Here is a 27,500-nt window from a genome sequence, read left to right on the forward strand (position 1 = left end):
AAAAGGCCGGCTGTGTCAACTCTATCACAGGAACAGGTGGAGACAGACAGAGAGACAGAGACAGAGTGGGGCAGACAAGACAAGACAGAGTGGGGCAGACAGGGCAGAGACAGGTGGAGACAGGCAACCTTCCTGTTCAAATGTAACACATATGAAGAACTTAGAACTAAGTTCTTTTCAAAATGAAACATAAACTCAGATTTTGATTCCCTCTGATCAGGAGAACATGCATCATCTACTTGGAGAAAACGTGTCAGTGCCATAGAAGCAGCAAAATATGTCAGTGCATGTCACAGCCTGAGAGAGACACAACAACACAACAACACAGTCTCCTTATAACACTCTGCCTATTTAATGTAACATGTACTTAATGTATGTGTATCTGCCTATTTAATATGAAATGTATTTAATGTAAAATATTTAATGTATTGTATTAATTGTATTGTAATTGGATTGTATGTCTGCATGTACGTTCTGCTTTCGGCAACAACGGTTGATACCATTCATGCCAATAAAGCTACTTTGAAACTTGAAACTTGAGAGACAGAGAGAGAGATGCAGGTAATGACAGTAGCTTACAACAACATTATTGAAAGTAATAATATTATAGTTATAGTTCTGGCTACTGTGGTACAATATGTTGAAAGTATGTATTAATATCTGGCAGTATACATGTGTGACAATAGTCATATGTGTATAATAACAGTAGAAGTATGACTAATGACTAATGATGGCAGCAGCAGCAGGAGGCATCTGGCAGGACCACGGCAGCAGCACAACCACACACGTCACGCTGTCCAGGCACCGCTGTGATATGAGTTAATCTGAGAGACAGTGGAGCACAAAGGCTCCGGAGAAGAAGCCGAGTTAGTGACATCCAGAATGGCCGAGTTAGCAAGATGCAGTAATAGGATACGAGAGAGAGAGAGAGAGAGAGAGAGAGAGAGAGAAGGTGCCCGGTGTATTATAGGGGGGTCCTCCGGCAGACTAGGCCTAAGTCAGCCTAACTAGGGGCTGGTACAGGACAAGCCTGAGCCAGCCCTAACTATAAGCTTTATCAAAGAGGAAAGTCTTAAGTCTAGTCTTAAATGTGGAGACGGTGTCTGCCTCCCGGACCGTAACAGGAAGATGATTCCACAGGAGAGGAGCCTGATAGCTGAAGGCTCTGGCTCCTGATCTACTTTTGGAGACTTTAGGGACCACGAGTAACCCTGCGTTCTCAGAGCGCAGTGTTCTGGTGGGATAATATGGCACTATGAGCTCTCTAAGATATGACGGAGCTTGACCATTTAGAGCTTTATAAGTTAACAGTAGGATTTTAAATTCAAGACATGTGAGGGGCCCCTCCACCTCTCTGTGAGCAGGACACTCACAGACTGTGTGGTTATTTGTGTCTCTGTGCAGTTGTTGTGCATCTGTTTGTGGTTTTGTGTCTCTGAGGTCGTGTTGAGTCTCCTCCTGGTCAGTACACGTGCGTGTGTGTGTGTGTATGTGTGTGTGTAATTTTGTTTAAGAGCCATCATTTCACATTTCAGGAGTGTTCTACATTTTCCATCAAATTTAAGTGACGGTTATTTAAAAATATTCATTCACAAAATAGATGATCAAAGAATTAATCCTGTAGAGTTGGGCTGAAACTTGTGTAAAAAGTGTCCTCTTAGAAAATAACAGTGAATGAATGAATGAATGAATGAATGATCTATATTTAGGTTCATACATGTGGAGAAACAAAGATTGTATCACACAGATTTCCTCACAGTCAGTAACAGATAAAGAAACAGACTCATTTTTACCTCTCTGACACCAACCACAGGAAAAAAACAGAATATCAACAACACCAATATATAATATATAATATATACATTAAACTTTAGATTATATCAGAGAGAAACACAGTTTGAGCTCAGCACTGAGTCCATCCCACAGTCTGAGGATTTACATCAGTTCTCACTTTGTTTCATAAATAAACAGCCCTCTGTAATTATCGGTTCCTTCCCCTAATTGAAAACATTTTGTAATGCAGACAGGAACGCTTTTGTTCACAACTCAAACCCAAAATTATTTCCAATGTTTTAAATACACAATGTCTGAAATCGTTCAGGTGTCGAATGCTGTAAACAGTTTATTAGTTTGTTCACAATAATCAGCTTTATGTTTTATTCCAACAGCTGTTAAAGGACAAGCAAATATACACAGTTTAACTGTCAGCTGTTTCTTTACAGTACATCTTGATACAGGTGCATCGCTGCAGCCTCACAGCAGAGTTTAAAGAGGTCATAATTTAATGGAGCTCCTCAGGTCAAACTTTATATGATCACTGATCAGATACAGTCACTCTGAGAGGAGTCGGCCATTTTGGTTTGTTTTCTATTTTGATGTGTTTGTTCTTTTTCCTCCAGTTACCAAACACACCTAAATTTAACACCTTAAAGATGGTGTGTGTGTGTGTGTGTGTGTGTGTGTGTGTGTGTGTGTGTGTGTGAGCAGCTGTTCGGTGCCACAAATGGAATGCTGCGGTCCATCTCCTTTTTTGGTCATATGGAGCCTCAACAGGAAGCTGGTGTCACTTTTATTATTGTCCCCCCGTTACACCGTCGGTTCCTCGTCTCGTTAAACAGACACAACCGAGCTGTGGGGACATCATAATAATACACAATGTTTTCAACATTATATTTCATTGTTCACAGTGATTGTATTGTGACGCTGGGCTCATTGTGAGTTTATTAAAGACAGCCGTCGCCTCTTGTTTCCTGCCGGAGCCGATCTGTGATCGGTCCATGTGTTTCCGGTGTGTGTAAGGAGAGCAACGGTGTGATTTCACAGGAGATTTAATCTGTCAAAATGCAGGTCAGTTAATCTTTATTAGACTTTTAAACTCTGTGGTTTTAACAAAGGATACTGAGTGGATGTAACACCGGTTAATGTCGGTGCTGTGTGTCCAGATAATTTAACAGTAGAGCTCTGTAAACTAACAGAGTGGGAAACTGGGCGGATCAACTGTTAGCTTCACTGTTAGCATGCTAACTAGCTAAGTATCAGCCTGTTCTTATTCTACATGTGTGACCTCACCCTGTCAGACTCACTCAGATAGAGACAGGTCAATATAAAGACAGGAGCTGAAGTCATGTGTGATCAAGTGATTAACGAACTATAACAGGTGACGTCAGCTTCATGTCAGATATTTGGTAGTAAACGGAAATGATGAGTATGTTGAAGTGTAACGAGATATTTTCTTGTGTGAATAATATAGTGATGTTTTTATAGTCATCATTAACTCACTAGAAATGTAAAATAGTTAATATTAGTTCTACCAAATAAGAATAACTTGTTCGTCACCAGTTCAGAAGTTTTAAATACAGGGTTTTAAATCTGGAAAGAAAATCAGCAGGAACATAATGTGACGCATTATGTTCCTGAAATTTGTGACTTCTCAACATCTTTACTTTTTAGCCAACTGTTTATTCCGGATTTATTTTCTTGTCACCTCTGCAGTACAATAATTGTTTCAAACAACAGACATAATGTAATGTAGAGTATCTGTGCGACAGTATCTGTAGTTTAAAATGTAGTTAGAGATAAAAGTTTTCATGAGCTCATGTTGTGGCTTTAGGTCTGACTCTGTTACAGTAAACTGAAGTTTATGAGATCCACACGAAGCCCACACAGTTAGTGATGACACACAGTTTGTATACTGGAGCCATCATACACTTTATCTGCTCTGTAATAGTGACCTCAGCTGACAGTGCCTTTGCCTTTTTTTTTTTAAATACGAGGGTCTCTGTACTGATGTGAGTGCACCTCTTCACCTTCACATGTGGAGGACTCAGGTGTAAAATGCTTTAACATAGGTGTAAGGTGACGGTGGCTCAGGAGGTAGAGCCGACCGTCTGCTCCAGTCTCTCAAGTATCTTTGGTTCAGATACAGATACAGAGGGCTGAGCCATCGGTTTGTGAGTGTGTGTGAACAGTTAGCTGGTGGCTCCTTGTATGGCAGCCTCAGCCATCAGTGTGTGGATGTGTGTGTGAATGTGACGTGTAGTGTTAAACTGCTGGTCTTTGAGTGGTCAAAGACCAGAGAGGCACCACACAGGTGCAGGTCCATGTACATTAACATCCACTGTGGATGAGGCAGATTTTAGGGGAGTGTAGAGCACATGGCTCATTCCCAGCTCTGGTGTGTTTGGTGTTTCACTCTTCATCTTAGACAAACAGAAATAAATCCAAGTGTATCTGTGCTTTGTTTCCTCCTCAGGACCCGAATGAAGACACTGAGTGGAACGACATCCTGAGGAAGAAAGGCATCCTTCCTCCCAAAGAGGTTCCTAAAGATGATGATGAAGAGGAGGAGCTGGCCCTCAAGCAGCAGTCTGTCGGTAAGAATGAATATATCAGTATTTCTCTGTGACTTAAAAAAGGAGATTCATGTTTTCAGCCCACAAAAAATGGTTTAAAGTGTGGGGAGGGAGCGAGAAGGGAAGACAGGACCATGACACGGGAACACGGATGTGTTTGGTCTCAGAACTGTCACACACCTGATTATAGCCTCTGATGTGACCGTTGTCTTTTCTCTCAATAGTTAAAACATACGAGGACATGACGCTGGAGGAGCTGGAGGAGAATGAAGATGAGTTTGGTGAAGACGATGAAGCTGCCATTGAGATGTACAGGTGAGTGACGATGAATCATATGTATCATGTTTTTATCTGTTTCTGAAACACAGATTTATGGAATTTCCTGGACACAAAATGTCTTCAGTTTACATAAATCTATGAACCTGTGACGAGCTCTGTGAGTGGAAGGAGATTTGTGCAATATCACTGTGACTGAACTCTTAAAATTCACTGCGACTGTGACTGTAACTGATGTGAGATGTGTCTCTCTGCAGACAGCAGCGTCTGGCGGAGTGGAAGGCGGCTCAGGTGAAGAACGTGTTCGGGGAGTTGGGGGAAATCTCCGGACAGGACTACGTCAAGGAGGTCAACAAGGCCGGAGACGGCATCTGGGTGGTGCTGCACCTCTATAAACAGGGGTAGGTCACCAACAAAGCCCAGAACATGACCAAGTGTTCAAGAAAAACCCTCCTGAAGGACAGAAAACATTTCAGATAGTTTAGGTGTGAGCTGCAAAGTGTTGGAGATATGGGCCGTAGAGATGTCTGACTTCTCTCCAGTATAACACAACTAGATGACACTCAGCTTGTGGAGCTCAAAACTCAACATCAGTGTCTCTGTACAGAAATCATGACCTGGTTACTCAAGATAATCCACAGACCTTGTTGCTGCAGTTTCATGTAGGAACTATTTTATTTCTACTGAACTACACCCAGCAACTGTATCACTGCGTAAAAGCGTGCATGGACTAATGGACGAGAGGCTCGTGCTCGGGACAGTGCAGGATGTAAACATTAATAGTGTTGTCCTCAGCTGAGCTGTAATGTTCGGTGATGCGAGGTGAGCTGGAAGTAGATTCATGGTTCCTTCCTCCTGGGTCAGATTTCTGGAACCAGATGTTGACATTAAGTTTTTCAAATGTTTATTTTTTTTTATTCTTAATGAGGGGATGACATTTCCCTTTAAGATGAATCATTGCCTTCATCTTCTCTGGGTGGAGAATACTTTTGTCCTCCAGACAGATAGCTGTGAAACAAACAGCAGGACTTGTTTTGAATCAGTTTGTAAGGGTTCAGCAGACAGTGTGGTTACGTGTGGACTATACGGATAGGCAATTCATTGATTAGTTGATTGTCAGAAAATTAATTGGCAATTCTACTGATCACAAACAGTTTTTTTTTTAAGGACAAAAGCCAAACATTTGCTTCTTAAATGTGAATATTTGCAGCAGTTCCGTGTGACCTGTCACTGTAACTGGATCATCTAGTTATGGACTGATGGTCGGACAAAACCAGCACTTTGAAGACGTCACGTTGGGCCTGAGTTCATCAGAAACAATCAGAGAGATTGATTGATTTGTTGCAGTCAGCCCATCAGTCTTCCTGTTACGACCACTGACACTTTGTAAGCACGAAGTGCATCACTAACAGATCTGTGTGATGATTTCTCACTGCTCATTTCCTTTCCCAGCATCCCTCTGTGCACCCTCATCAACCAACACATGAGCATGTTGGCCAGGAAGTTCCCTCAGACCAAGTTCCTCAAGTCCATCTCCACCACCTGTATCCCCAACTACCCCGACCGCAACCTGCCCACCATCTTCGTCTACTTCGAGGGAGAGATGAAGGCCCAGTTCATTGGGCCGCTGGTCTTTGGAGGCATGAACCTCAAAGTTGAAGGTAGGAGGCAACAAACAAAGCATCAGGACTCTGAACACACACTTCAAGGTGCTTGCAGGGATTCTTATCCAATACACACGCCTCTAGCTCACTGTACAGGGTGTGTGCTGAAAAAAAATGGAGTTGAGTTTGAATTTCAACAGTCTTTGTCCAGAATTACAGACTCCACCTCAACACTTTAAGAACAACAGAGGATCTAAAGTAAGTTTTAGTCTTAGTCTGCTTTGTCTGTAGCGTTACTGTGGAACCAGGCAGATGGTAGATGGCCAATCAGATGGTGTTTTAATGGACGACAGACAGACTGTAAAAACAGGTGGGGCCGGCAGAGAAACAGGCAGCAGGGACCGTAGTTGATGTTTACCTTTGTGCTGTCCTCTGTGACAGAATTTACAACCAGATGCTCCGTAGCTCCTTCACACGAGCTCTGTGAAAACACAGGCGATCTTACCAGTTACTGGACATTACCAGAGACATTACATAAAATAAATAATTCAGCTTTTTCCCCACTCCTTGTGTACGACATCACCAGTGTTTGGTTTTATTGTGTTGTCATTTCATCATCTGTCCTTTGTGTCCCATGCAGAGCTGGAGTGGAGGTTATCAGAGTCTGGGGCGGTGAAGACAGACCTGGAGGAAAACCCCAAGAAGCAAATCGAAGACAAGCTGATGTCATCGATCAGATCTTCGCTTCCTACACGGAAGGACAGTGACTCTGAGGACGAGGACTATTAGATCTAATATCAGAGACAGTCGCTCCAAACTGGACACGCTGTGTGGGACACACTCAGAGGACGTCTGAGCAGGGACAGAGACTCCTCCATCAGTTCACACATTTCAGATTTAAACTGTGGGCTGGAGGACACCTGGCCGGAGAGACGCCTCCTGAAGTGGGGAAAGCGCTCTTTTATAATTTGAATAAACGTCCTACTCATCAGCTGAGTTTAACTTTTTTATTTCATGATGTCACAAACTGTAAATCTGTTGAATCAAATGTGAGTTCACCTCGATGCCACGTTAATCTGTGTTCTGGAATCATAAAGAACTTGTTTAAGAGATGAATGTGTTTGGTGTGTATTTGGTGACGCGTGTGTCTTGTGTAACAGAGCAACAGTTCACACTGACGTACACTGATTGACGTGGAAGCAGACACATGGCAGCCATGTTGGAGTGGTTCTGCTGTCTCCATCTGTACAATGATTTATTTTCTCATAAGAAAAGGTCGTGTGTGTGTGTGTGTGTGTGTGTGTGTGTGTGTGTGTGTGTCTGAGCGTGGCTCCTCGGCTCAGTGATGGTGAGACGTTCAGGTGCTGCCTGCTGCACCTCTTCTCTTCAGCCTGACGTCTGTCTCTTGTGGTCGATTCTTCTACAACATCCCCTCAGGCAGACCGCGAATCTTCTGTGTCATTAGGAGGAGAGAGGAGAGGAGTCAGAGGCAAAGATCAGACCTCAGCACTGATGTGGTTAATAAAGATCTCACTAATTCTTTGCTCCTGATGAGGAGGCTTCCTGGAAAGGTTGATTTCCTTTAGACAGAAGAGAAATGGTGAATGTTCCTCACTCTTTCAGTTTGTTCTTCATCACTGATGAAGATGAGTCTCCTGTCAAAGGAACCTTCATCTAAAACCAGTTGAACCTGAGCTACAGAGCTCTGAGCCTTCTCACTGATTTATAATGTGAGAATCTTTAATGGAGAATACTGAGATGAAGACTCGTGATTGGCTCAGTGTGTGTTTCCTCTGAGCTGAGCCACCTGGGCCGACAGTGTCAGACTTTTACTACTCCACTATCGGACAGAAGAGCTCACGCTGACAAAAATCTATAGAAAACAATAATAATGCTTCCAGTCAGATTCATCTTTAACTCTGTTCATTTGTGTCTTTGTTTTGGAAAACGACTGACACTTTAAATTTGAGTGTAGGGAGGAGGAGAGACTGTCTGTAACCATAGCTACTACAGAAAGTGAGATTACACCTGGTGGACAGTGAAAAGATGGAGGACGGAGACAAAGTGAGAATGGATAGAAACAAAACTGACTTAAAGGGAAACTTCACTCTTAAAATCACCATTAATACCTCAGTTACTGATTATATTATTATTATTATTATTATTATTATTATATATTACTGATATACTGATGACCTTTGTTCTGTTGACTTGGTGAATAAAACTAGGTGCTTCTGGTGAACGAAGAATCCAAAAACAGCAAACTGAGATGAACCAAACAGGATAAACTACTGAATATATTCTGTTTCCTTACCAACAGTAAAACCTTCTTCTTTCTCCTCTGGGATAGTTTGGGAGAAAGTCTCATCAGAGGATGGACTGAGTGAGACTGAGGAGGAGGAGGAGAGGAGATGAGAGGAGAAACAGCACAGTTACATACTGAGGTAACATCAGAAAACATGACCTTATATTAATCAGAGTATCCAAACATATAATTTCAGTCTCATCAGTGAAGCTCAGGTCATCAGGTCATCAATCAGCAGTGATACTGATCATATTTAAACAATCAGAGATCAATGAGAGGTCAGAGTGATGACTGACACGAAGCAGCTGCTCACATTAAAGAAATATTCAAATCCAAAAACCCTAAAAACTCAGACTGAAGTGAAAAATATTATATTTGTGTGTGTGTGTGTGTGTGTTAGTGACGGTGAAATCGAAGCTTCATGAAGCACTGAACCATTTTGACACACCTGCTTCAAGAATGGCACACTGCTTCGAAGCATTTCATACAGTCAGAAGAGTGACATCTGCTGGCTGTGTGTCAGAACTGCATCTAAGTGAAAGACCATTGGGACTGCCTGTAACAAGGCCTCGCTCCCGGTAGTCACGTGATTGTGGGCGTTCCGAAGCAGGGATCGAAACACTGCCTCGGAACACTTGCGCTTCAATAGATCGACACTGTGTCGAGCAAACTGGCTCGAGCGTAACATCACTAGTGTGTGTGTGTGTGTGTGTGCGCGTGTGTGCTCACCTCCTGCTGCACGGCTCCTACTGAGTTTCGTGCTTTAGAGTAATGAAACAGGAACTGGAAGGAAAGGAGATATCAGGAGGTCAGAGAGGCTGAAGCTGAAACTGAGGCTGAAACTGAGGCTGAGGCTGAGGCTGAAACTGAGGCTGAGGCTGAGACTGAAGCTGAGGAAAGATCCGACAGAAAAGCTGAAGTCATAAACTTACTCTTTTGAAGACGTTCTGGACCTGCTCCTGTGGAGAGACACATTAGCAGTTAGCAGAAGGCTAAACTGTTAGCATCATGTTGTCTCCATGTCTGAAACTCTTCACTGATACTGACACGTTATTTAGTTTATTGTCAGACTCTCTTTCAGACTCTGTTTGATCAGTCCGTCTCTTTGTTGGGTTGCTCTGCAGTGGAGACAGTTGTTGGCAATGCTGGAACAGCAACTTTCTACTCCACCATTGAGTCAGGTTTTCACTGAAGAGACGGTAACGTATATTTGCATCTGTAGAACAGCCAACAGGAACGCCCTCTTTCTGAAAAGACCTGTGATTGGACAAAGTCTCTCCTCACAGATTTTCTTCGGTCTGAATCAGAGCCGAGAGGAGCTGATAAAGTCTAGTTGTCTCTCAGTCCACTTGAACTACAATATGCTCAGAGGTTATTATGGGATATCAATCTGCCTCAAACAGAGAGATATTAAATATGTGATGAAGTGTTTGTGTCTGCTCCTCACCTACCTCTTTCTGATCCTCCCACAATGCATCACTCAGGTCATCACTCTGGACGCCTCGCACCTGCACACGCGCACACACACACACACACGCACACACACACACACACACACACACACACACACACACACACACACCATCATCAGTTCATCCTGCAGTCATGTATTCATCACACAATCATGTATTCATCACACAGTTGTGTATTCATCACACAGTCATGTATTCATCACACTGTCATGTATTCATCACACAGTTGTGTATTCATCACACAGTCATGTATTCATCACACAGTCGTGCATTCGTCACACAGTCATGTATTCATCACACAGTCGTGTATTCATCACACAGTCGTGCATTCATCACACAGTCATGTATTCATCACACAGTCATGTATTCATCACACAGTCGTGCATTCGTCACACAGTCGTGTATTCATCACACAGTCATGTATTCATCACACATGTATTCATCACACAGTCGTGTATTCATCACACAGTCATGTATTCATCACACAGTCGTGTATTCATCACATAGTCATGTATTCATCACACAGTCATGGATTCAGGCTGTAGTTATGGATTCATCCTGCAGTCATAGATTCATTCTGCAGTCATGGATTCATTTTGCAGTCATGGATTCATGCTGTAGTCATGTATTCATCACACAGTCGTGTATTCATCACATAGTCATGTATTCATCACACAGTCATGGATTCAGGCTGTAGTTATGGATTCATCCTGCAGTCATAGATTCATTCTGCAGTCATGGATTCATTTTGCAGTCATGGATTCATGCTGTAGTCATGTATTCATCACACAGTCATGTATTCATCACACAGTCTGTGCTGCAGTTTCCAGTGAACATGATAATCTTCTGAGTGTCTGGACTGGAATCAGACTCAGATCAGTTCAACCCACAGACTGAAGCTTTGGTCCGACAGACTCTGAACAGACAGCAGATGGAGATGATGATCACATGAACCTGTGTCATCAGAGGCTGAGGGTGAACCACTGAATTATGACAGGATGAAGAATTGATATGTGACAGAGACACAAACAGGAGCTGCACAGATTCAGATTAACACTTCTCTCTATTCATCACATGTGGAGAAAACCAGGTGTGTGCTCATAGAGAGTCTGAATGATGATGATGAGGATGATGAAGATGATGATGATGAAGATGATGACGATGGTGAGGGTGATGATGGTTCCTACCTTCCTTAACTGGATCCCGTCCTCCCACTGATCAAACGGACTGGCATCTGTGAAGAGACTTCATATTATCAGTCCTGTTTGTTAGAGCAGCATCTTCATCTTTTATTACATCATCATCATCATCATCATCAGATTAGTAAAATATATCTATTCTATATGACTGAGTGAATCCTGACAACACATCCTGACTCCTATCTCACAACTAACACCAACACCTGGTCAGGTAAACATATGAGGCTCCTCCTGTGTCAGTTCTGGACATTCAACAACAACATGTCATCTTCTGCTCGTTACACACACACACACACACACACACACACACACACACACACAGTCTCTTTTCAACATCAACCTCTGTCTTTGCAGGAAATTAACAGTTTCAACGGTTCCAATAATCAGCAGCTCTTCATCAGACCATACAGCTGAAACGTACGTCATGGTGCAATAAATAATTATTTTCTGCAAAGAGTCCTGCAGTGTTGCGAGTCATTCATCCTTTTTTTCATCTACAACTACTGACTCAGAACCTGCCCTCCCACAGTGAGATGGGTGTCTTTTGTTTGATTTTTTTGTTAGCTAAACGTAACCACGTGTGTGTGTCGGCTACATGCAACCATGTGTGTGTGTCGGCTAAACGTAACCACGTGTGCGCGTCGGCTAAACGTAACCACTTGTGTGTGTGTTGGCTAAACGTAACCACGTGTGTGCGTCGGCTAAACGTAACCACGTGTGTGCGTCGGCTAAACGTAACCACTTGTGTGTGTGTTGGCTAAACGTAACCACGTGTGTGCGTCGGCTAAACGTAACCACTTGTGTGTGCGTTGGCTAAACGTAACCATGTGTGCGTTGGCTAAACGTAACCATGTGTGTGCGTTGGCTAAACATAACCATGTGTGTGCGTTGGCTAAACGTAACCATGTGTGTGCGTTGGCTAAACGTAACCATGTGTGCGTTGGCTAAACGTAACCATGTGTGTGCGTTGGCTAAACGTAACCATGTGTGTGCGTTGGCTAAACGTAACCATGTGTGCGTTGGCTAAACGTAACCACGTGTGTGCGTTGGCTAAACATAACAACGTGTCTGTAAAGGATTTAAACCCTTCAGTCAGTCAGACTTTATAAAATGTTTATATGTTGAAATGGTTGTTGAATAATTCACTAATGTTTTACAGAGCACTAATAAATCATTAATGAGGAGAACTAACTGTAAACTCTGTCACTGCTCACTGGTTAAACTTCACAACCTAGGAACTCAAAGTCCTCCTGAATAACGACTCATTACAGCTCTTATTTATGTACACACACACACACACACACACACACACACACACATATAATATATATATATGTACATGTGTGTGTGTGTGTGTGTGTGTGTGTGTGTGTGTGTGCATCTGCATCAGCAGTCAGAGTCTTTACAGAGACAATTTAATGTTTCTGTCTCCATCACCAAACACTGACGACACCACAGCTGACTGTTTTGACCTCAGGTTATATTTTCTGTTTATTCTTAATCATACAAATGTATATATATATGTATATGTATATATATATATATATATATATATACATATACATATATATATACATATCATTATATTCATAGCGTGTATCACCTCCTGTGTGATCATATTTCTAGGTTATATTTACAGTAAACACCATGTGTGTGTTCATCAGTGATCCTGTATCACTGATGAACACTGTATATCTCAGTAGTAGTTTATAGTAGTGTAGTTAACAGTTTCAGACTCCTGAGCTGCTGTGATGTGTGTTTGATTAATAAAGTTTGATGTGTCATCTTAAAATGAAAGTCAGACAGGAGCCAGCTCTCACAGGGTGAGATCAAAATAAAATATTAATTATTAGTTTATATTCAACCTCCCTTTAACTGTACAACTCCTCCCTTTGATTATCGGACTCATTTGGCTATTTATAAAACAAAACACACAATATAATTACTCATTCTTATTTCATTTATAACGCTACAACCATTTCATTGTATATTGTATATATTTCAGATTGTCTACTTTACTATTATATTATTTTTTTTTATTTTATTGTCTACTTTAATATTTTATTTTATGTTAATGTCTACTTTAATATTTTATTTTATTCTATTTTATTCTAATGTCTACTTTAATATTTTATTTTATTTTATTTTAATGTCTACTTTAATATTTATTTTATTTATTTCATTGTCTATTTTAGTATCTTATTTATATCTTCATCTTTATCTCTTGTTTCCATTCATGCTGTATTTCTATTTCTACTTTGCACGGAGCATTGGAACAAAAACAATTTCCCCCCGGGGATTAATAAAGTATTCTGAATCTGAATCTGAATCTGAATTTTGGGCTTTATGTTGTTTCCCTTTCTTAGTTTTCTTGACCTTAACTTGATCAGACTTTATGGTACTAATCACTGTAATGAATTAAATCTATAATCAGTCTGTCGACAGGTGTCACACACTTTCATTTAATACTTCACAGACACTTTCAGGATTATTTGAACACAAGACTTAAGACTGGTTTTTGGACACTTTCTTATTTAAGCACGGCAGGTCAGTATGAAGGTACGGTAGTGTAAAGTATACATGCTCCTGTATGTATGAATATAGTTCTTACAGTGAGTTAGTTGAATCTACATTTAACCATCATGTATAAAGAATAACGTAAAAAGACAGTGCTGGGTTCAGTTGAAGATTTAAAGACATCATAAATGTGACTTTAAATAGCTGGACTCATTATGACGAAAGGAAATTAGGAGATAGATCAATGAAATTAGATCAGATGTTTGTGGCCCTTTGGACCTCACAAATTAAAAATCAATGAGTATTTAATGACTTTAAGGCCTAAGATTTATTTATAAGTACTGGATGTGAGATATTTTCAGTCTTAATAAGGAGCTGCAGAGACCAGAGGAGAAATGTTTGTCCTCACAGTTAACAGGTTATTTACAGTCAAACTCATCACTGACATAAAGAGAGCGTTCATTTAAAGGTTAATTAACCCTCCTTGCTGTAAAGCTGTCTCCACCCACCTGCTGAGCTCCATGATCCCAGACACCAGAAGAAACACAGGAGAAAAAGTTGTCTCACAGTTGGTACAGACATGTCTCCTCTCTCCTCTCCTACACTCAACTCAACTCTGTGCGCTTTGTTTGGAGAGTTGTTCTTCCTTGGTGGTTCCACACCAGTCCGCTGGGCTCAACTCGGCTTGGTTTGGCTCAGCTCTGTTCCACTGAGTTTGTCTCGGTGCGTCTTGGCTCAGCTCAGCTCTCCTGGTTGGTCTAACAGCCGTGAGGTGTGAAGATCGTGCCCTGTGTCAGCAGCACTTTAAAAGCTCACAGCCTCTCACACACAGAGAGGACCAATCACACAGAGCCGCTCATCTGCGCAGACCCCCATCTACCTCCCTCTATCTGACACACACACACACACACACACACACACACACACACACGTTTCCTGGAATGAAGCAGCAGTGGGAGTACTGGTGTGATGTCAGATAAAGTGACTGGTATCTGCTGCAGCTGTGATGGGAAACAGAGGAACCTGTGGGACTCCTGAACGCTCACATCTGTCGGTCTGTAGGGTCGTGTAGGGTAATATCTCACTGAGGCTCATATTGTCTCATTCCCTAAATAAATGAACACAGAGAGATCACAGACAGGTGCAGAGCTCCATGTGGAGCAGAAATGAACCAGAGGTCAAAGATCTGCTCAGAAACATTCAGTCACCACAGTAAATGTTTCTGCAAACCACTGATCCGTTAAGACGTTACGTGTCTTTATGTTTCAACAACACTGTGGTTCACATGTGGTTCGGTCAAGACAACTACTTTAGTTTATTTTATTTATTTATTTACAAATCATTTGAAATACAAATACAATTTTAATTCATAATTTACATCAAGATATGATTTTGTAAAAAGGGTCTCCCCAGAAGCTCTTCGTAGCTTATAAACGGGGGCCCAGAACATCAAACAACAACACAATAAATTATGAAAACAATTCCTATTTCTACCTAAATTCTAACCTGACCCTAAAACAATCTCAGGTCATTCCATAAATACAGAAAGTATAGAATTTAAACGCAGTAACAACACATCAGGCACAGGTACATGAGAGTGAAATACAACGACCCAAGCTTGAATTAAACATATTTCAACAGCAATTGTTGTTTTAATTTCTTTTAAAAAATAGACAGAGATGCAGACTCTTTAATCATGCTCTCAACCTCATTCCAAGCCTGTGGACCTTTAACGGTCACACGAAGACTTGCACATTTCAGTTTCTGTTTCTTTCACCACTCGGTTGTGATTTTTTTCAATTGAAATACATGCTTTTTGTGGCACTCTGGCAGCTGGTTATGCAGCCGCTGCTTTTCATGGCATGTTCCCAGTTAAAGCCCAGAGACAGGTCACTAAATAACACCTGTGTTTGTTGGCTGAAAAGATTCTAGAAACGCAGCAAACAACCAGTTTAGTTCAATTTTCAATTCAATTTTATTTATAAAGCCCAATATCACAAATCACAATTTGCCTCACAGGGCTTTACAGCATACGACATCCCTCTGTCCTTATGACCCTCACAGCTGATCAGGAAAAACTCCCCAAAAAAAACCCCTTAGTTGTGTGCTGGTCTCTCAGAGTGTCTGCAGCTCGACAGGTGTCTCTCCACCCACCCTCTCCTCCACCTCCTGATGACACAGCAGCTCAGATACTGCATCAGTCTGAAACGTTGATGTGATGAAATGTACAAATGTGACGTGGTGTGTGGTTTGCAGACACGCACAGTGCTGACATTTCTGCTGTTGATCAGGCTTACTGTCAGCTGAATGAGAAGTGAGAAGCTGTCCTGAGTGAAACAGTCCTTGTGGTGGTGTTCAGGTGAGAGGGTGAGGTCAGGAGAGAAGATCTCTGTGATGTTAGATAATGTTTAATCCTGTTGAGATATGTGTGTGGTCTTACACATGTGTGTCTGTGAGGTGTTACACATGTGTGTCTGTGAGGTGTTACACATGTGGGCGGGGCGTCTCTAAATAGATGACACTAACAAACACAGACACATCAGAGAAATTATTAATTCACTATGAGAATAATGAAGGAGGTGAGTCAGGTCTGTCTGCAGTGACTCAGGCTAAAAGCTTTTATAGGAATCAGATCCAGTCAGCCCTGCACCATGTTTCATGTTTTCATGTTTCATGTTTTCATGTTTTCATGTTTCCATGTTTTCATGTTTCATGTTTTCATGTTTTCATGTTTCCATGTTTTCATGTTTCATGTTTTCATGTTTCCATGTTTCATGTTTCCATGTTTCCATGTTTTCATGTTTCATGTTTTCATGTTTCCATGTTTTCATGCTTCATGTTTTCATGTTTCCATGTTTCCATGTTTCATGTTTTCATGCTTCCATGTTTCCATGTTTCATGTTTTCATGCTTCATGTTTTCATGTTTCCATGTTTTCATGTTTCCATGTTTCCATGTTTTCATGTTTCATGTTTTCATGTTTCCATGTTTTCATGTTTTCATGTTTCCATGTTTCATGTTTTCATGTTTTCATGTTTCCATGTTTCATGTTTTCATTTTTTCATGTTTCATGTTTCATGTTTTCATGTTTCCATGTTTTCATGTTTTTATGTTTCATGTTTCCATGTTTCATGTTTTCATGTTTCCATGTTTCAAGTTTTCATGTTTCCATGTTTCATGTTTCCATGTTTCCATGTTTTCATGTTTCATATTTTCATGTTTTCATGTTTCCATGTTTTCATGTTTTCATGTTTTCATGTTTCATGTTTCCATGTTTCCATGTTTTCATGTTTCCATGTTTTCATGTTTCCATGTTTCCATGTTCTCATGTTTCCATGTTTCATGTTTCATGTTTCCATGTTTTTATGTTTCCATGTTCTCATGTTTCCATGTTTCATGTTTCATGTTTCCATGTTTTTATGTTTCCATGTTTTCATGTTTCCATGTTTCATGTTTCATATTTTTATGTTTCCATGTTTTCATGTTTCATGTTTCCATGTTTCCATGTTTCATGTTTTCATGTTTCCATGTTTTTATGTTTCCATGTTTTCATGTTTCCATGTTTCATGTTTCATGTTTCATGTTTTTATGTTTTCATGTTTTCATGTTTCATGTTTCCATGTTTTCATGTTTCCATGTTTTCATGTTCCATGTTTCCATGTTTTTATGTTTCCATGTTTTCATGTTTCCATGTTTCATGTTTTCATGTTTCCATGTTTTCATGTTTTCATATTTTCATGTTTCCATGTTTTCATGTGTCCATGTTTCCATGTTTCATGTTTCCATGTTTTCATGTTTTCATATTTTCATGTTTCATGTTTTTATGTTTCCATGTTTCATGTTTTCATGTTTCCATGTTTCCATGTTTCATGTTTCCATGTTTTCATGTTTTCATATTTTCATGTTTCATGTTTTTATGTTTCCATGTTTCATGTTTCCATGTTTTCATGTTTCCATGTTTCCATGTTTCATGTTTCCATGTTTTCATGTTTTCATATTTTCATGTTTCATGTTTTTATGTTTCCATGTTTCATGTTTTCATGTTTCCATGTTTTCATGTTTCCATGTTTCCATGTTTTCATTGTGATGATACAGATATTGTGATGATACTGATATTGTGATGATATTGTGATGATACTGATATTGTGATCGACTGATATTGTGATGATATTGTGATGATACTGATATTGTGATGATATTGATATTGTGATCGACTGATATTGTGATGATACTGTAGGGAGTCACTGTTGTGTTAACTAAATGTTTACACAGTGAGATCCTCAGTGATGTTGATATAATGACTGAGTGGGTGAAGGACGATCACAGAACAGCTGCAGTCTGTAAGATCATTAAATGACATCACTCTACTGTTATACAGCCTTTAACACCAGGGAAAGACTACACTTATTATATTATGATATCAAAAATCTGTATATCTAATCTCACATCAAGTTACTGATCTAAAATCAATATATCGCCCGACCACACACAGTTTGTATTTAAGCTGTTGGATTGAAACAAACCATCTGACTGATGAATGTTCATGTGCCTGGTGTTTATTTATTTTTATTTTTTAAAGATTTTTTTGACCATTTTGCCTTTAATGGACAGGGCAGGTGAGCGGGGGGGGGGGGGGGGGGGGGGGATGGCATGCAGCAGGGGGACACGGGCTGGATCTGAACCTGGGCCACTGTGGCAACAGAATTGTACATGGGCCCCCCCAACCCCACCCCACCCCCCCCCCCAACCCCACCCCACCCCCCCCCCCCCCGTGTTTAAATAAAGATCAGTGAAGATGAGTCAGACGGTTCAATGTGAAGTCTGATCCACTGATGTTTCATTAAACTGATCAGGTGACACACCTGTTGTCAGGTGGAGCTGTGGACACTGTGTCTGTGTGTGTGTTGTTGTGTTCACTGTGTCTGTGTGTGTGTTGTTGTGTTCAGGGATTAACTGCTCAGATCAGGTGGACTGGACTCACAGAGACACCGAGACCAGACAGGTGATCATGTTTCACCTGGAACTGACTATAAATATAAATCTGACCTTTTAAAGGACAGTAAAGGTGATTGATCTCTGTCACACCTGAAGTCACCTAAAGTTGGACCGATCTCTGTCACACCCGAAGTCGGACCGATCTCTGTCAAACCTGAAGTCGGACCGATCTCTGTCACACCTGAAGTCAGACCGATCTCTGTCACACCTGAAGTCAGACCAATCTCTGTCACATCGATCTCTGTCCAGCCGAAGTCAGACCGATCTCTGTCACACCTGAAGTCAGACCGATCTCTGTCACACCTGAAGTCAGACCGATCTCTGTCACACCTGAAGTCGGACCGATCTCTGTCACACCTGAAGTCGGACCGATCTCTGTCACACCCGAAGTCGGACCGATCTCTGTCACACCTGAAGTCAGACCGATCTCTGTCCAGCCGAAGTCAGACCGATCTCTGTCACACCCGAAGTCGGACCGATCTCTGTCGCACCCGAAGTCAGACCGATCCCTGTCGCACCCGAAGTCGGACCGATCTCTGTCACACCTGAAGTCGGACCGATCTCTGTCCAGCCGAAGTCAGACCGATCTCTGTCCAGCCGAAGTCAGACCAATCTCTGTCCAGCCGAAGTCAGACCGATCTCTGTCACACCTGAAGTCAGACCGATCTCTGTCCAGCCGAAGTCAGACCGATCTCTGTCACACCCGAAGTCGGACCGATCTCTGTCGCACCCGAAGTCAGACCGATCCCTGTCGCACCCGAAGTCGGACCGATCTCTGTCACACCTGAAGTCGGACCGATCTCTGTCCAGCCGAAGTCAGACCGATCTCTGTCCAGCCGAAGTCGGACCGATCTCTGTCACACCTGAAGTCGGACCGATCTCTGTCCAGCCGAAGTCAGACCGATCTCTGTCCAGCCGAAGTCAGACCAATCTCTGTCCAGCCGAAGTCAGACCGATCTCTGTCACACCTGAAGTCAGACCAATCTCTGTCACACCTGAAGTCAGACCGATCTCTGTCACACCTGAAGTCAGACCAATCTCTGTCACACCCGAAGTCAGACCGATCTCTGTCACACCTGAAGTCGGACCGATCTCTGTCCAGCCGAAGTCAGACCGATCTCTGTCACACCTGAAGTCAGACCAATCTCTGTCACACCCGAAGTCGGACCGATCTCTGTCACACCTGAAGTCGGACCGATCTCTGTCACACCTGAAGTCGGACCGATCTCTGTCACACCTGAAGTCGGACCGATCTCTGTCACACCTGAAGTCAGACCGATCTCTGTCACATCGATCTCTGTCCAGCCGAAGTCAGACCGATCTCTGTCACACCCGAAGTCGGACCGATCTCTGTCAAACCTGAAGTCGGACCGATCTCTGTCACACCTGAAGTCAGACCGATCTCTGTCACACCTGAAGTCAGACCAATCTCTGTCACATCGATCTCTGTCCAGCCGAAGTCAGACCGATCTCTGTCACACCTGAAGTCAGACCGATCTCTGTCACACCTGAAGTCGGACCGATCTCTGTCACACCTGAAGTCAGACCGATCTCTGTCACACCTGAAGTCGGACCGATCTCTGTCACACCTGAAGTTGGACCGATCTCTGTCACATCGATCTCTGTCCAGCCGAAGTCAGACCGATCTCTGTCACACCTGAAGTCGGACCGACGTCTGTCACACCTGAAGTCAGACCGATCTCTGTCACACCTGAAGTCAGACCGATCTCTGTCACACCTGAAGTCGGACCGATCTCTGTCACACCCGAAGTCGGACCGATCTCTGTCCAGCCGAAGTCAGACCGATCTCTGTCACACCCGAAGTCGGACCGATCTCTGTCACACCTGAAGTCAGACCGATCTCTGTCCAGCCGAAGTCAGACCGATCTCTGTCACACCCGAAGTCGGACCGATCTCTGTCACACCCGAAGTTGGACCGATCTCTGTCACACCCGAAGTCGGACCGATCTCTGTCACACCTGAAGTCAGACCGATCTCTGTCACACCTGAAGTCGGACCGATCTCTGTCACACCTGAAGTCGGACCGATCTCTGTCACACCTGAAGTCGGACCGATCTCTGTCACACCCGAAGTCGGACCGATCTCTGTCCAGCCGAAGTCAGACCGATCTCTGTCACACCCGAAGTCGGACCGATCTCTGTCACACCCGAAGTTGGACCGATCTCTGTCACACCTGAAGTCAGACCAATCTCTGTCACACCTGAAGTCAGACCAATCTCTGTCACACCTGAAGTCAGACCGATCTCTGTCCAGCCGAAGTCAGACCGATCTCTGTCACACCCGAAGTCGGACCGATCTCTGTCACACCCGAAGTCGGACCGATCTCTGTCACACCTGAAGTCAGACCGATCTCTGTCACACCTGAAGTCAGACCGATCTCTGTCACACCTGAAGTCGGACCGATCTCTGTCACACCCGAAGTCGGACCGATCTCTGTCCAGCCGAAGTCAGACCGATCTCTGTCACACCCGAAGTCGGACCGATCTCTGTCACACCCGAAGTTGGACCGATCTCTGTCACACCTGAAGTCAGACCAATCTCTGTCACACCTGAAGTCAGACCGATCTCTGTCCAGCCGAAGTCAGACCGATCTCTGTCACACCCGAAGTCGGACCGATCTCTGTCACACCCGAAGTTGGACCGATCTCTGTCACACCCGAAGTCGGACCGATCTCTGTCACACCTGAAGTCAGACCGATCTCTGTCACACCTGAAGTCGGACCGATCTCTGTCACACCTGAAGTCGGACCGATCTCTGTCACACCTGAAGTCGGACCGATCTCTGTCACACCCGAAGTCGGACCGATCTCTGTCCAGCCGAAGTCAGACCGATCTCTGTCACACCCGAAGTCGGACCGATCTCTGTCACACCCGAAGTTGGACCGATCTCTGTCACACCCGAAGTCGGACCGATCTCTGTCACACCTGAAGTCAGACCGATCTCTGTCACACCTGAAGTCGGACCGATCTCTGTCACACCTGAAGTCGGACCGATCTCTGTCCAGCCGAAGTCAGACCGATCTCTGTCACACCCGAAGTCGGACCGATCTCTGTCACACCCGAAGTTGGACCGATCTCTGTCACACCTGAAGTCAGACCAATCTCTGTCACACCTGAAGTCAGACCAATCTCTGTCACACCTGAAGTCAGACCGATCTCTGTCCAGCCGAAGTCAGACCGATCTCTGTCACACCCGAAGTCGGACCGATCTCTGTCACACCCGAAGTCGGACCGATCTCTGTCACACCTGAAGTCAGACCGATCTCTGTCACACCTGAAGTCAGACCGATCTCTGTCACACCTGAAGTCGGACCGATCTCTGTCACACCCGAAGTCGGACCGATCTCTGTCCAGCCGAAGTCAGACCGATCTCTGTCACACCCGAAGTCGGACCGATCTCTGTCACACCCGAAGTTGGACCGATCTCTGTCACACCTGAAGTCAGACCGATCTCTGTCACACCTGAAGTCAGACCGATCTCTGTCCAGCCGAAGTCAGACCGATCTCTGTCACACCCGAAGTCGGACCGATCTCTGTCACACCCGAAGTCGGACCGATCTCTGTCACACCCGAAGTTGGACCGATCTCTGTCACACCTGAAGTCAGACCAATCTCTGTCACACCTGAAGTCAGACCGATCTCTGTCCAGCCGAAGTCAGACCGATCTCTGTCACACCCGAAGTCGGACCGATCTCTGTCACACCCGAAGTCGGACCGATCTCTGTCACACCTGAAGTCAGACCAATCTCTGTCACACCTGAAGTCAGACCAATCTCTGTCACACCTGAAGTCAGACCAATCTCTGTCACACCTGAAGTCAGACCGATCTCTGTCACACCCGAAGTTGGACCGATCTCTGTCACACCTGAAGTCGGACCGATCTCTGTCACACCCGAAGTCGGACCGATCTCTGTCACACCTGAAGTCGGACCGATCTCTGTCACACCTGAAGTCGGACCGATCTCTGTCCAGCCGAAGTCAGACCGATCTCTGTCACACCTGAAGTCGGACCGATCTCTGTCACACCCGAAGTCGGACCGATCTCTGTCACACCTGAAGTCGGACCGATCTCTGTCACACCTGAAGTCGGACCGATCTCTGTCCAGCCGAAGTCGGACCGATCTCTGTCACACCCGAAGTCGGACCGATCTCTGTCACACCTGAAGTCAGACCAATCTCTGTCACACCTGAAGTCAGACCAATCTCTGTCACACCTGAAGTCAGACCGATCTCTGTCCAGCCGAAGTCAGACCGATCTCTGTCACACCCGAAGTCGGACCGATCTCTGTCACACCCGAAGTTGGACCGATCTCTGTCACACCTGAAGTCAGACCAATCTCTGTCACACCTGAAGTCAGACCAATCTCTGTCACACCTGAAGTCAGACCGATCTCTGTCACACCTGAAGTCAGACCAATCTCTGTCACACCTGAAGTCAGACCGATCTCTGTCACACCCGAAGTCAGACCAATCTCTGTCACACCTGAAGTCAGACCAATCTCTGTCACACCTGAAGTCAGACCAATCTCTGTCACACCCGAAGTTGGACCGATCTCTGTCACACCCGAAGTCAGACCAATCTCTGTCACACCTGAAGTCAGACCAATCTCTGTCACACCTGAAGTCAGACCGATCTCTGTCACACCCGAAGTCGGACCGATCTCTGTCACACCTGAAGTCGGACTGATCTCTGTCACACCTGAAGTCAGACCAATCTCTGTCACACCTGAAGTCAGACCAATCTCTGTCACACCTGAAGTCAGACCAATCTCTGTCCAGCCGAAGTCAGACCGATCTCTGTCACACCCGAAGTCGGACCGATCTCTGTCACACCCGAAGTTGGACCGATCTCTGTCACACCCGAAGTCGGACCGATCTCTGTCACACCTGAAGTCAGACCAATCTCTGTCACACCCGAAGTTGGACCGATCTCTGTCACACCCGAAGTCAGACCAATCTCTGTCACACCTGAAGTCAGACCAATCTCTGTCACACCTGAAGTCAGACCGATCTCTGTCACACCCGAAGTCGGACCAATCTCTGTCACACCTGAAGTCAGACCGATCTCTGTCACACCTGAAGTCAGACCAATCTCTGTCACACCTGAAGTCAGACCGATCTCTGTCACACCTGAAGTCAGACCAATCTCTGTCACACCTGAAGTCAGACCAATCTCTGTCACACCTGAAGTCAGACCAATCTCTGTCACACCCGAAGTTGGACCGATCTCTGTCACACCCGAAGTCAGACCAATCTCTGTCACACCTGAAGTCAGACCAATCTCTGTCACACCTGAAGTCAGACCGATCTCTGTCACACCCGAAGTCGGACCGATCTCTGTCACACCTGAAGTCAGACCAATCTCTGTCACACCTGAAGTCAGACCAATCTCTGTCACACCTGAAGTCAGACCGATCTCTGTCCAGCCGAAGTCAGACCGATCTCTGTCACACCCGAAGTCGGACCGATCTCTGTCACACCCGAAGTTGGACCGATCTCTGTCACACCTGAAGTCAGACCAATCTCTGTCACACCTGAAGTCAGACCAATCTCTGTCACACCTGAAGTCAGACCGATCTCTGTCACACCTGAAGTCAGACCGATCTCTGTCACACCTGAAGTCAGACCGATCTCTGTCACACCTGAAGTCAGACCGATCTCTGTCACACCCGAAGTCAGACCAATCTCTGTCACACCTGAAGTCAGACCAATCTCTGTCACACCCGAAGTTGGACCGATCTCTGTCACACCTGAAGTCAGACCAATCTCTGTCACACCTGAAGTCGGACCGATCACTGACCTGCTGTGTGCTGTATCATGTTGGATGATGATTGTGATGATAACAGGCGCGTAAATCATGAAATCATGTAAAAATGTTGATTTAGTGTTTGTCAAACAGAACTGTGACTCTTCAGTCATATTTTAGGGAGTACATGTCTCTGACCTTTGACCCTCTGACTTTCACTGACTGGGAAAATGTTGAACAGTAAACATGACCTCATCAGTATGACCTCATCGATCAGACCTCTGATGTCTTCCTTCATCACACACTTTATTTTAGTCTATCAAAAGGTAAAACCTGTCCAGCTCACATGTTGTGACCCTGAAGCTTCTCCTCATGTGTTCCTGTCTCTGGCTGTCAGTGGGAGTGGCTCTGCTCTGCTCTCTCCTGGCTCCTGATTACCTGTGATGATCCACACCTGTCTCACATCAGGCTCAAAGGCTGGACCCTCCTCACTAACGCTCTGTCTCAGGGTGTAACTCCCTCTGTAGTCGCCTCCACAGCTGAATGAAGCTCCTCCAACAGGGTGTAGAGGATAAACACCGCAGCAGCGTCCCTCTCTCCGTCACTGTATTTGGTCACCATGGAGACATTGATTATTCTCATTTTATCTTTATATGTGTTTGAATGACTGTGATTTGATTGCTGCTGTTAACAGGAACATTGGTAGCGTATATTTTCCTTCTGCCATGTAAACGTCTGTGTGACAACGTCTGTATTAGTGTGAACAGGTGTGTTCCTCAGGGTTGTCACATGGAACTTTATTTGTACGGAGCGTCTTCCATGATGAACACAGTTCTGTGTTGCACATGCTCAGTAAGTCAGCATCAGTACAGGCTTGTTGTCGGAGGGTTTTATAACTCACCTCATCTGCTCACTAGTTGGTCTGGGATGGTGCTCAATGTGCACATGGAGACGTAGTGAAGGTGGACAGAGAGAATGTCGTCCACCACATTTCTGTGATCATTGTTCTGTGTGCGTGTGTATAAACCTGTGTGTTTCCCTGTGTGATTTCTCTTCTGTTGGGCTTTCAGTTACCTTCCTGTTTGGGATTTTTTTTTTATCAGCTTCATTAGAGCTTGTCTGTTGTTGGCTGCTGCTCTGCATCTGGCTCCTTCTCTGACCTGATACAGGACAGAAAGTTCCACATCAGGCGCAGACATCTTGCTTTTTAGCAGCATTCCTCTTTACTAAGCTAGGTTTATGCTCGGCTTCATGTCCCCAGCACCAGGATACGTGAGCCAAAAATGACAACATCACAAATTTTACATAAAATGCAGAGGCTGTGCGAGTTGTCAGTCATCGTCTTCTTCTCTTACAGACTTTCAAACTGGATCAAATCCCAACAGTAAAAGAACCCCTGTTAGCGCAGTTGTGACACTAAAGAAAATGTATTTACTAATTTACAGACGTCTCTGTCACAACCTGAGTCTGTGGGAAAGTCTTGTAGTTACAGTTTGTTTAATTAGCTTCAGAGTCAGACGCACTTCCTGGAGACGTGGACCTGGCGCTCTCTGCCAGCACCAATGGTTCACAGGATATCTCATTTCATAATTTAAAACATCTTTGTCCCGAACACTTCACGTCAGGAGAGGAACAAAGAAATATTTTAAATCTACACAGGAAAATCAGACTTTTCATGGAGGCTCACAGACTACATTTATCTTTACTGTTGGCTTTATTTCATTTTACATGACTGTCAGTAACAAGTCAAACATTGAACTCAACCCTGTGTGTGCAGTAAATGGAGCTCCTCAGCAGACTGATCGAACCCAGTGTCTCGGGTCACAGATAAAAAAGCAATGAAACACTGTTGACTCTTGAATGTTGGTGGTGTGCAGCACATGTGAAGATGTGGTAATCACAGGCCATCTCGTGTGATTGTGCTGCACAACAACAAAGGAAATAGGAATAATTGAGGCGCAGAGACGCAGCTGAAGAGCTTCTCTTCTCGGTCTCATTTTAAAAGATGAACAGACTCCTCTTCATCACAGCACTCACACAAACACAGTCACAACACTAAGACACTGAAGACAGAATATGAAGCACAGCGTCGGCTCTGAGCAGAAAAAATACCACACACACCGTTCTGTCAAATATTAACACAGCACCTTTATTATTGGATTTATTACCTGACCTCTGTAGCCGTGTTACCATTCATGATTTTATATTTCTTTTCTTTTCTTTTTTTTTTTTGGTGCAGTCTTGTCTTTATTTATGAGACAACAGTGAGGAGGCAGATTGGAAATGACATGTAACAAAGGTCTCAAGGATGGAATCGAACGTGTGACGTTATGTGATGTGCTGTACCTCTTTGGCTTCCTGTGCTCCATCTTTTTTTTTTTTCTTGTGTTGTAGAAAGAGATTTTGTGTTTCTGTCCTGATGGTTTGAGGAGTTTGAGGATTCTTTCAAATACTTTCAGAGCAGCAGTAAAAACCTTTGCACAAGTCCACATTTTTCATATTGAATTCTTCATCCAATAAAAATTATTAAGCACAGAATCTTTGAACTCTGAGTCTGATGTATTTTGTTATTTGTAGTATGAGGCCAAAAGAACGACACGTTTTGTCCCTCTCTTCCATGTCTGTCGCCGCTCTGTCCACGTCCTGTGTTCGCACTGCAGCTACCTGAGTCATGAAATGATCCCACGAAGCTGTTAAATCACACTCTGCCATCAGCATCGCTGTTGCTGTTGTGCATTTCTGGATAACTTGCTTCCATATACAGTATTTCTACTTCTGTTTCCTGTGGCCGCCCTGTTCCTCTGTCTTGCTGCAGATATTTGTGTCCTGCAGGTGGTGCCACATTTTTTTACATTTGAACTTTGTCAAAATTGAACCTGTTTCGAAACTTTAGTGACAAACAAAAGTTTCAGCGTTGGTGTGTAAATGTGATCGACACAATGTGGGGCTGTATTTATTTTCAAACAATTTCAGACCAAAAAAAAAAACATCTTTCTGCACAAAGGCCGCAGTGA

At 43.8% G+C, this 27,500-nt stretch overlaps 2 protein-coding genes and 1 pseudogene across 2 annotated transcripts; 2 read left to right on the plus strand and 1 right to left on the minus strand.

The window, feature by feature from the left end:
- The first annotated feature begins 2,694 nt into the window (after positions 1 to 2,694).
- On the plus strand, positions 2,695 to 7,344 carry pdcl3 (phosducin-like 3). Its single transcript, XM_033616148.2, has 6 exons — positions 2,695 to 2,847; positions 4,253 to 4,373; positions 4,577 to 4,667; positions 4,886 to 5,029; positions 6,081 to 6,289; positions 6,873 to 7,344. The coding sequence occupies exons 1-6, from the start codon at positions 2,842 to 2,844 to the stop codon at positions 7,019 to 7,021; spliced, it is 720 nt and encodes a 239-aa protein (XP_033472039.1). The 5' UTR covers positions 2,695 to 2,841; the 3' UTR covers positions 7,022 to 7,344.
- Positions 7,345 to 7,458: 114 nt separating this feature from the next.
- nms (neuromedin S) lies at positions 7,459 to 14,561 on the minus strand. The gene is made up of 7 exons (XM_078174815.1): positions 14,235 to 14,561; positions 11,197 to 11,243; positions 9,989 to 10,045; positions 9,470 to 9,496; positions 9,267 to 9,320; positions 8,547 to 8,621; positions 7,459 to 7,685 (listed from the first exon to the last, which is right to left on the minus strand). Exons 1-7 carry the CDS (start codon positions 14,305 to 14,307, stop codon positions 7,653 to 7,655), a joined length of 366 nt encoding a protein of 121 aa, XP_078030941.1. The 5' UTR covers positions 14,308 to 14,561; the 3' UTR covers positions 7,459 to 7,652.
- Positions 14,562 to 18,021: 3,460 nt separating this feature from the next.
- LOC144466794 (uncharacterized) lies at positions 18,022 to 25,033 on the plus strand (annotated as a pseudogene).
- Positions 25,034 to 27,500: the final 2,467 nt, after the last annotated feature.

The sequence above is a fragment of the Epinephelus lanceolatus genome, chromosome 14 (assembly GCF_041903045.1).
Source record: "Epinephelus lanceolatus isolate andai-2023 chromosome 14, ASM4190304v1, whole genome shotgun sequence".
Lineage (NCBI taxonomy): Eukaryota > Metazoa > Chordata > Actinopteri > Perciformes > Serranidae > Epinephelus > Epinephelus lanceolatus.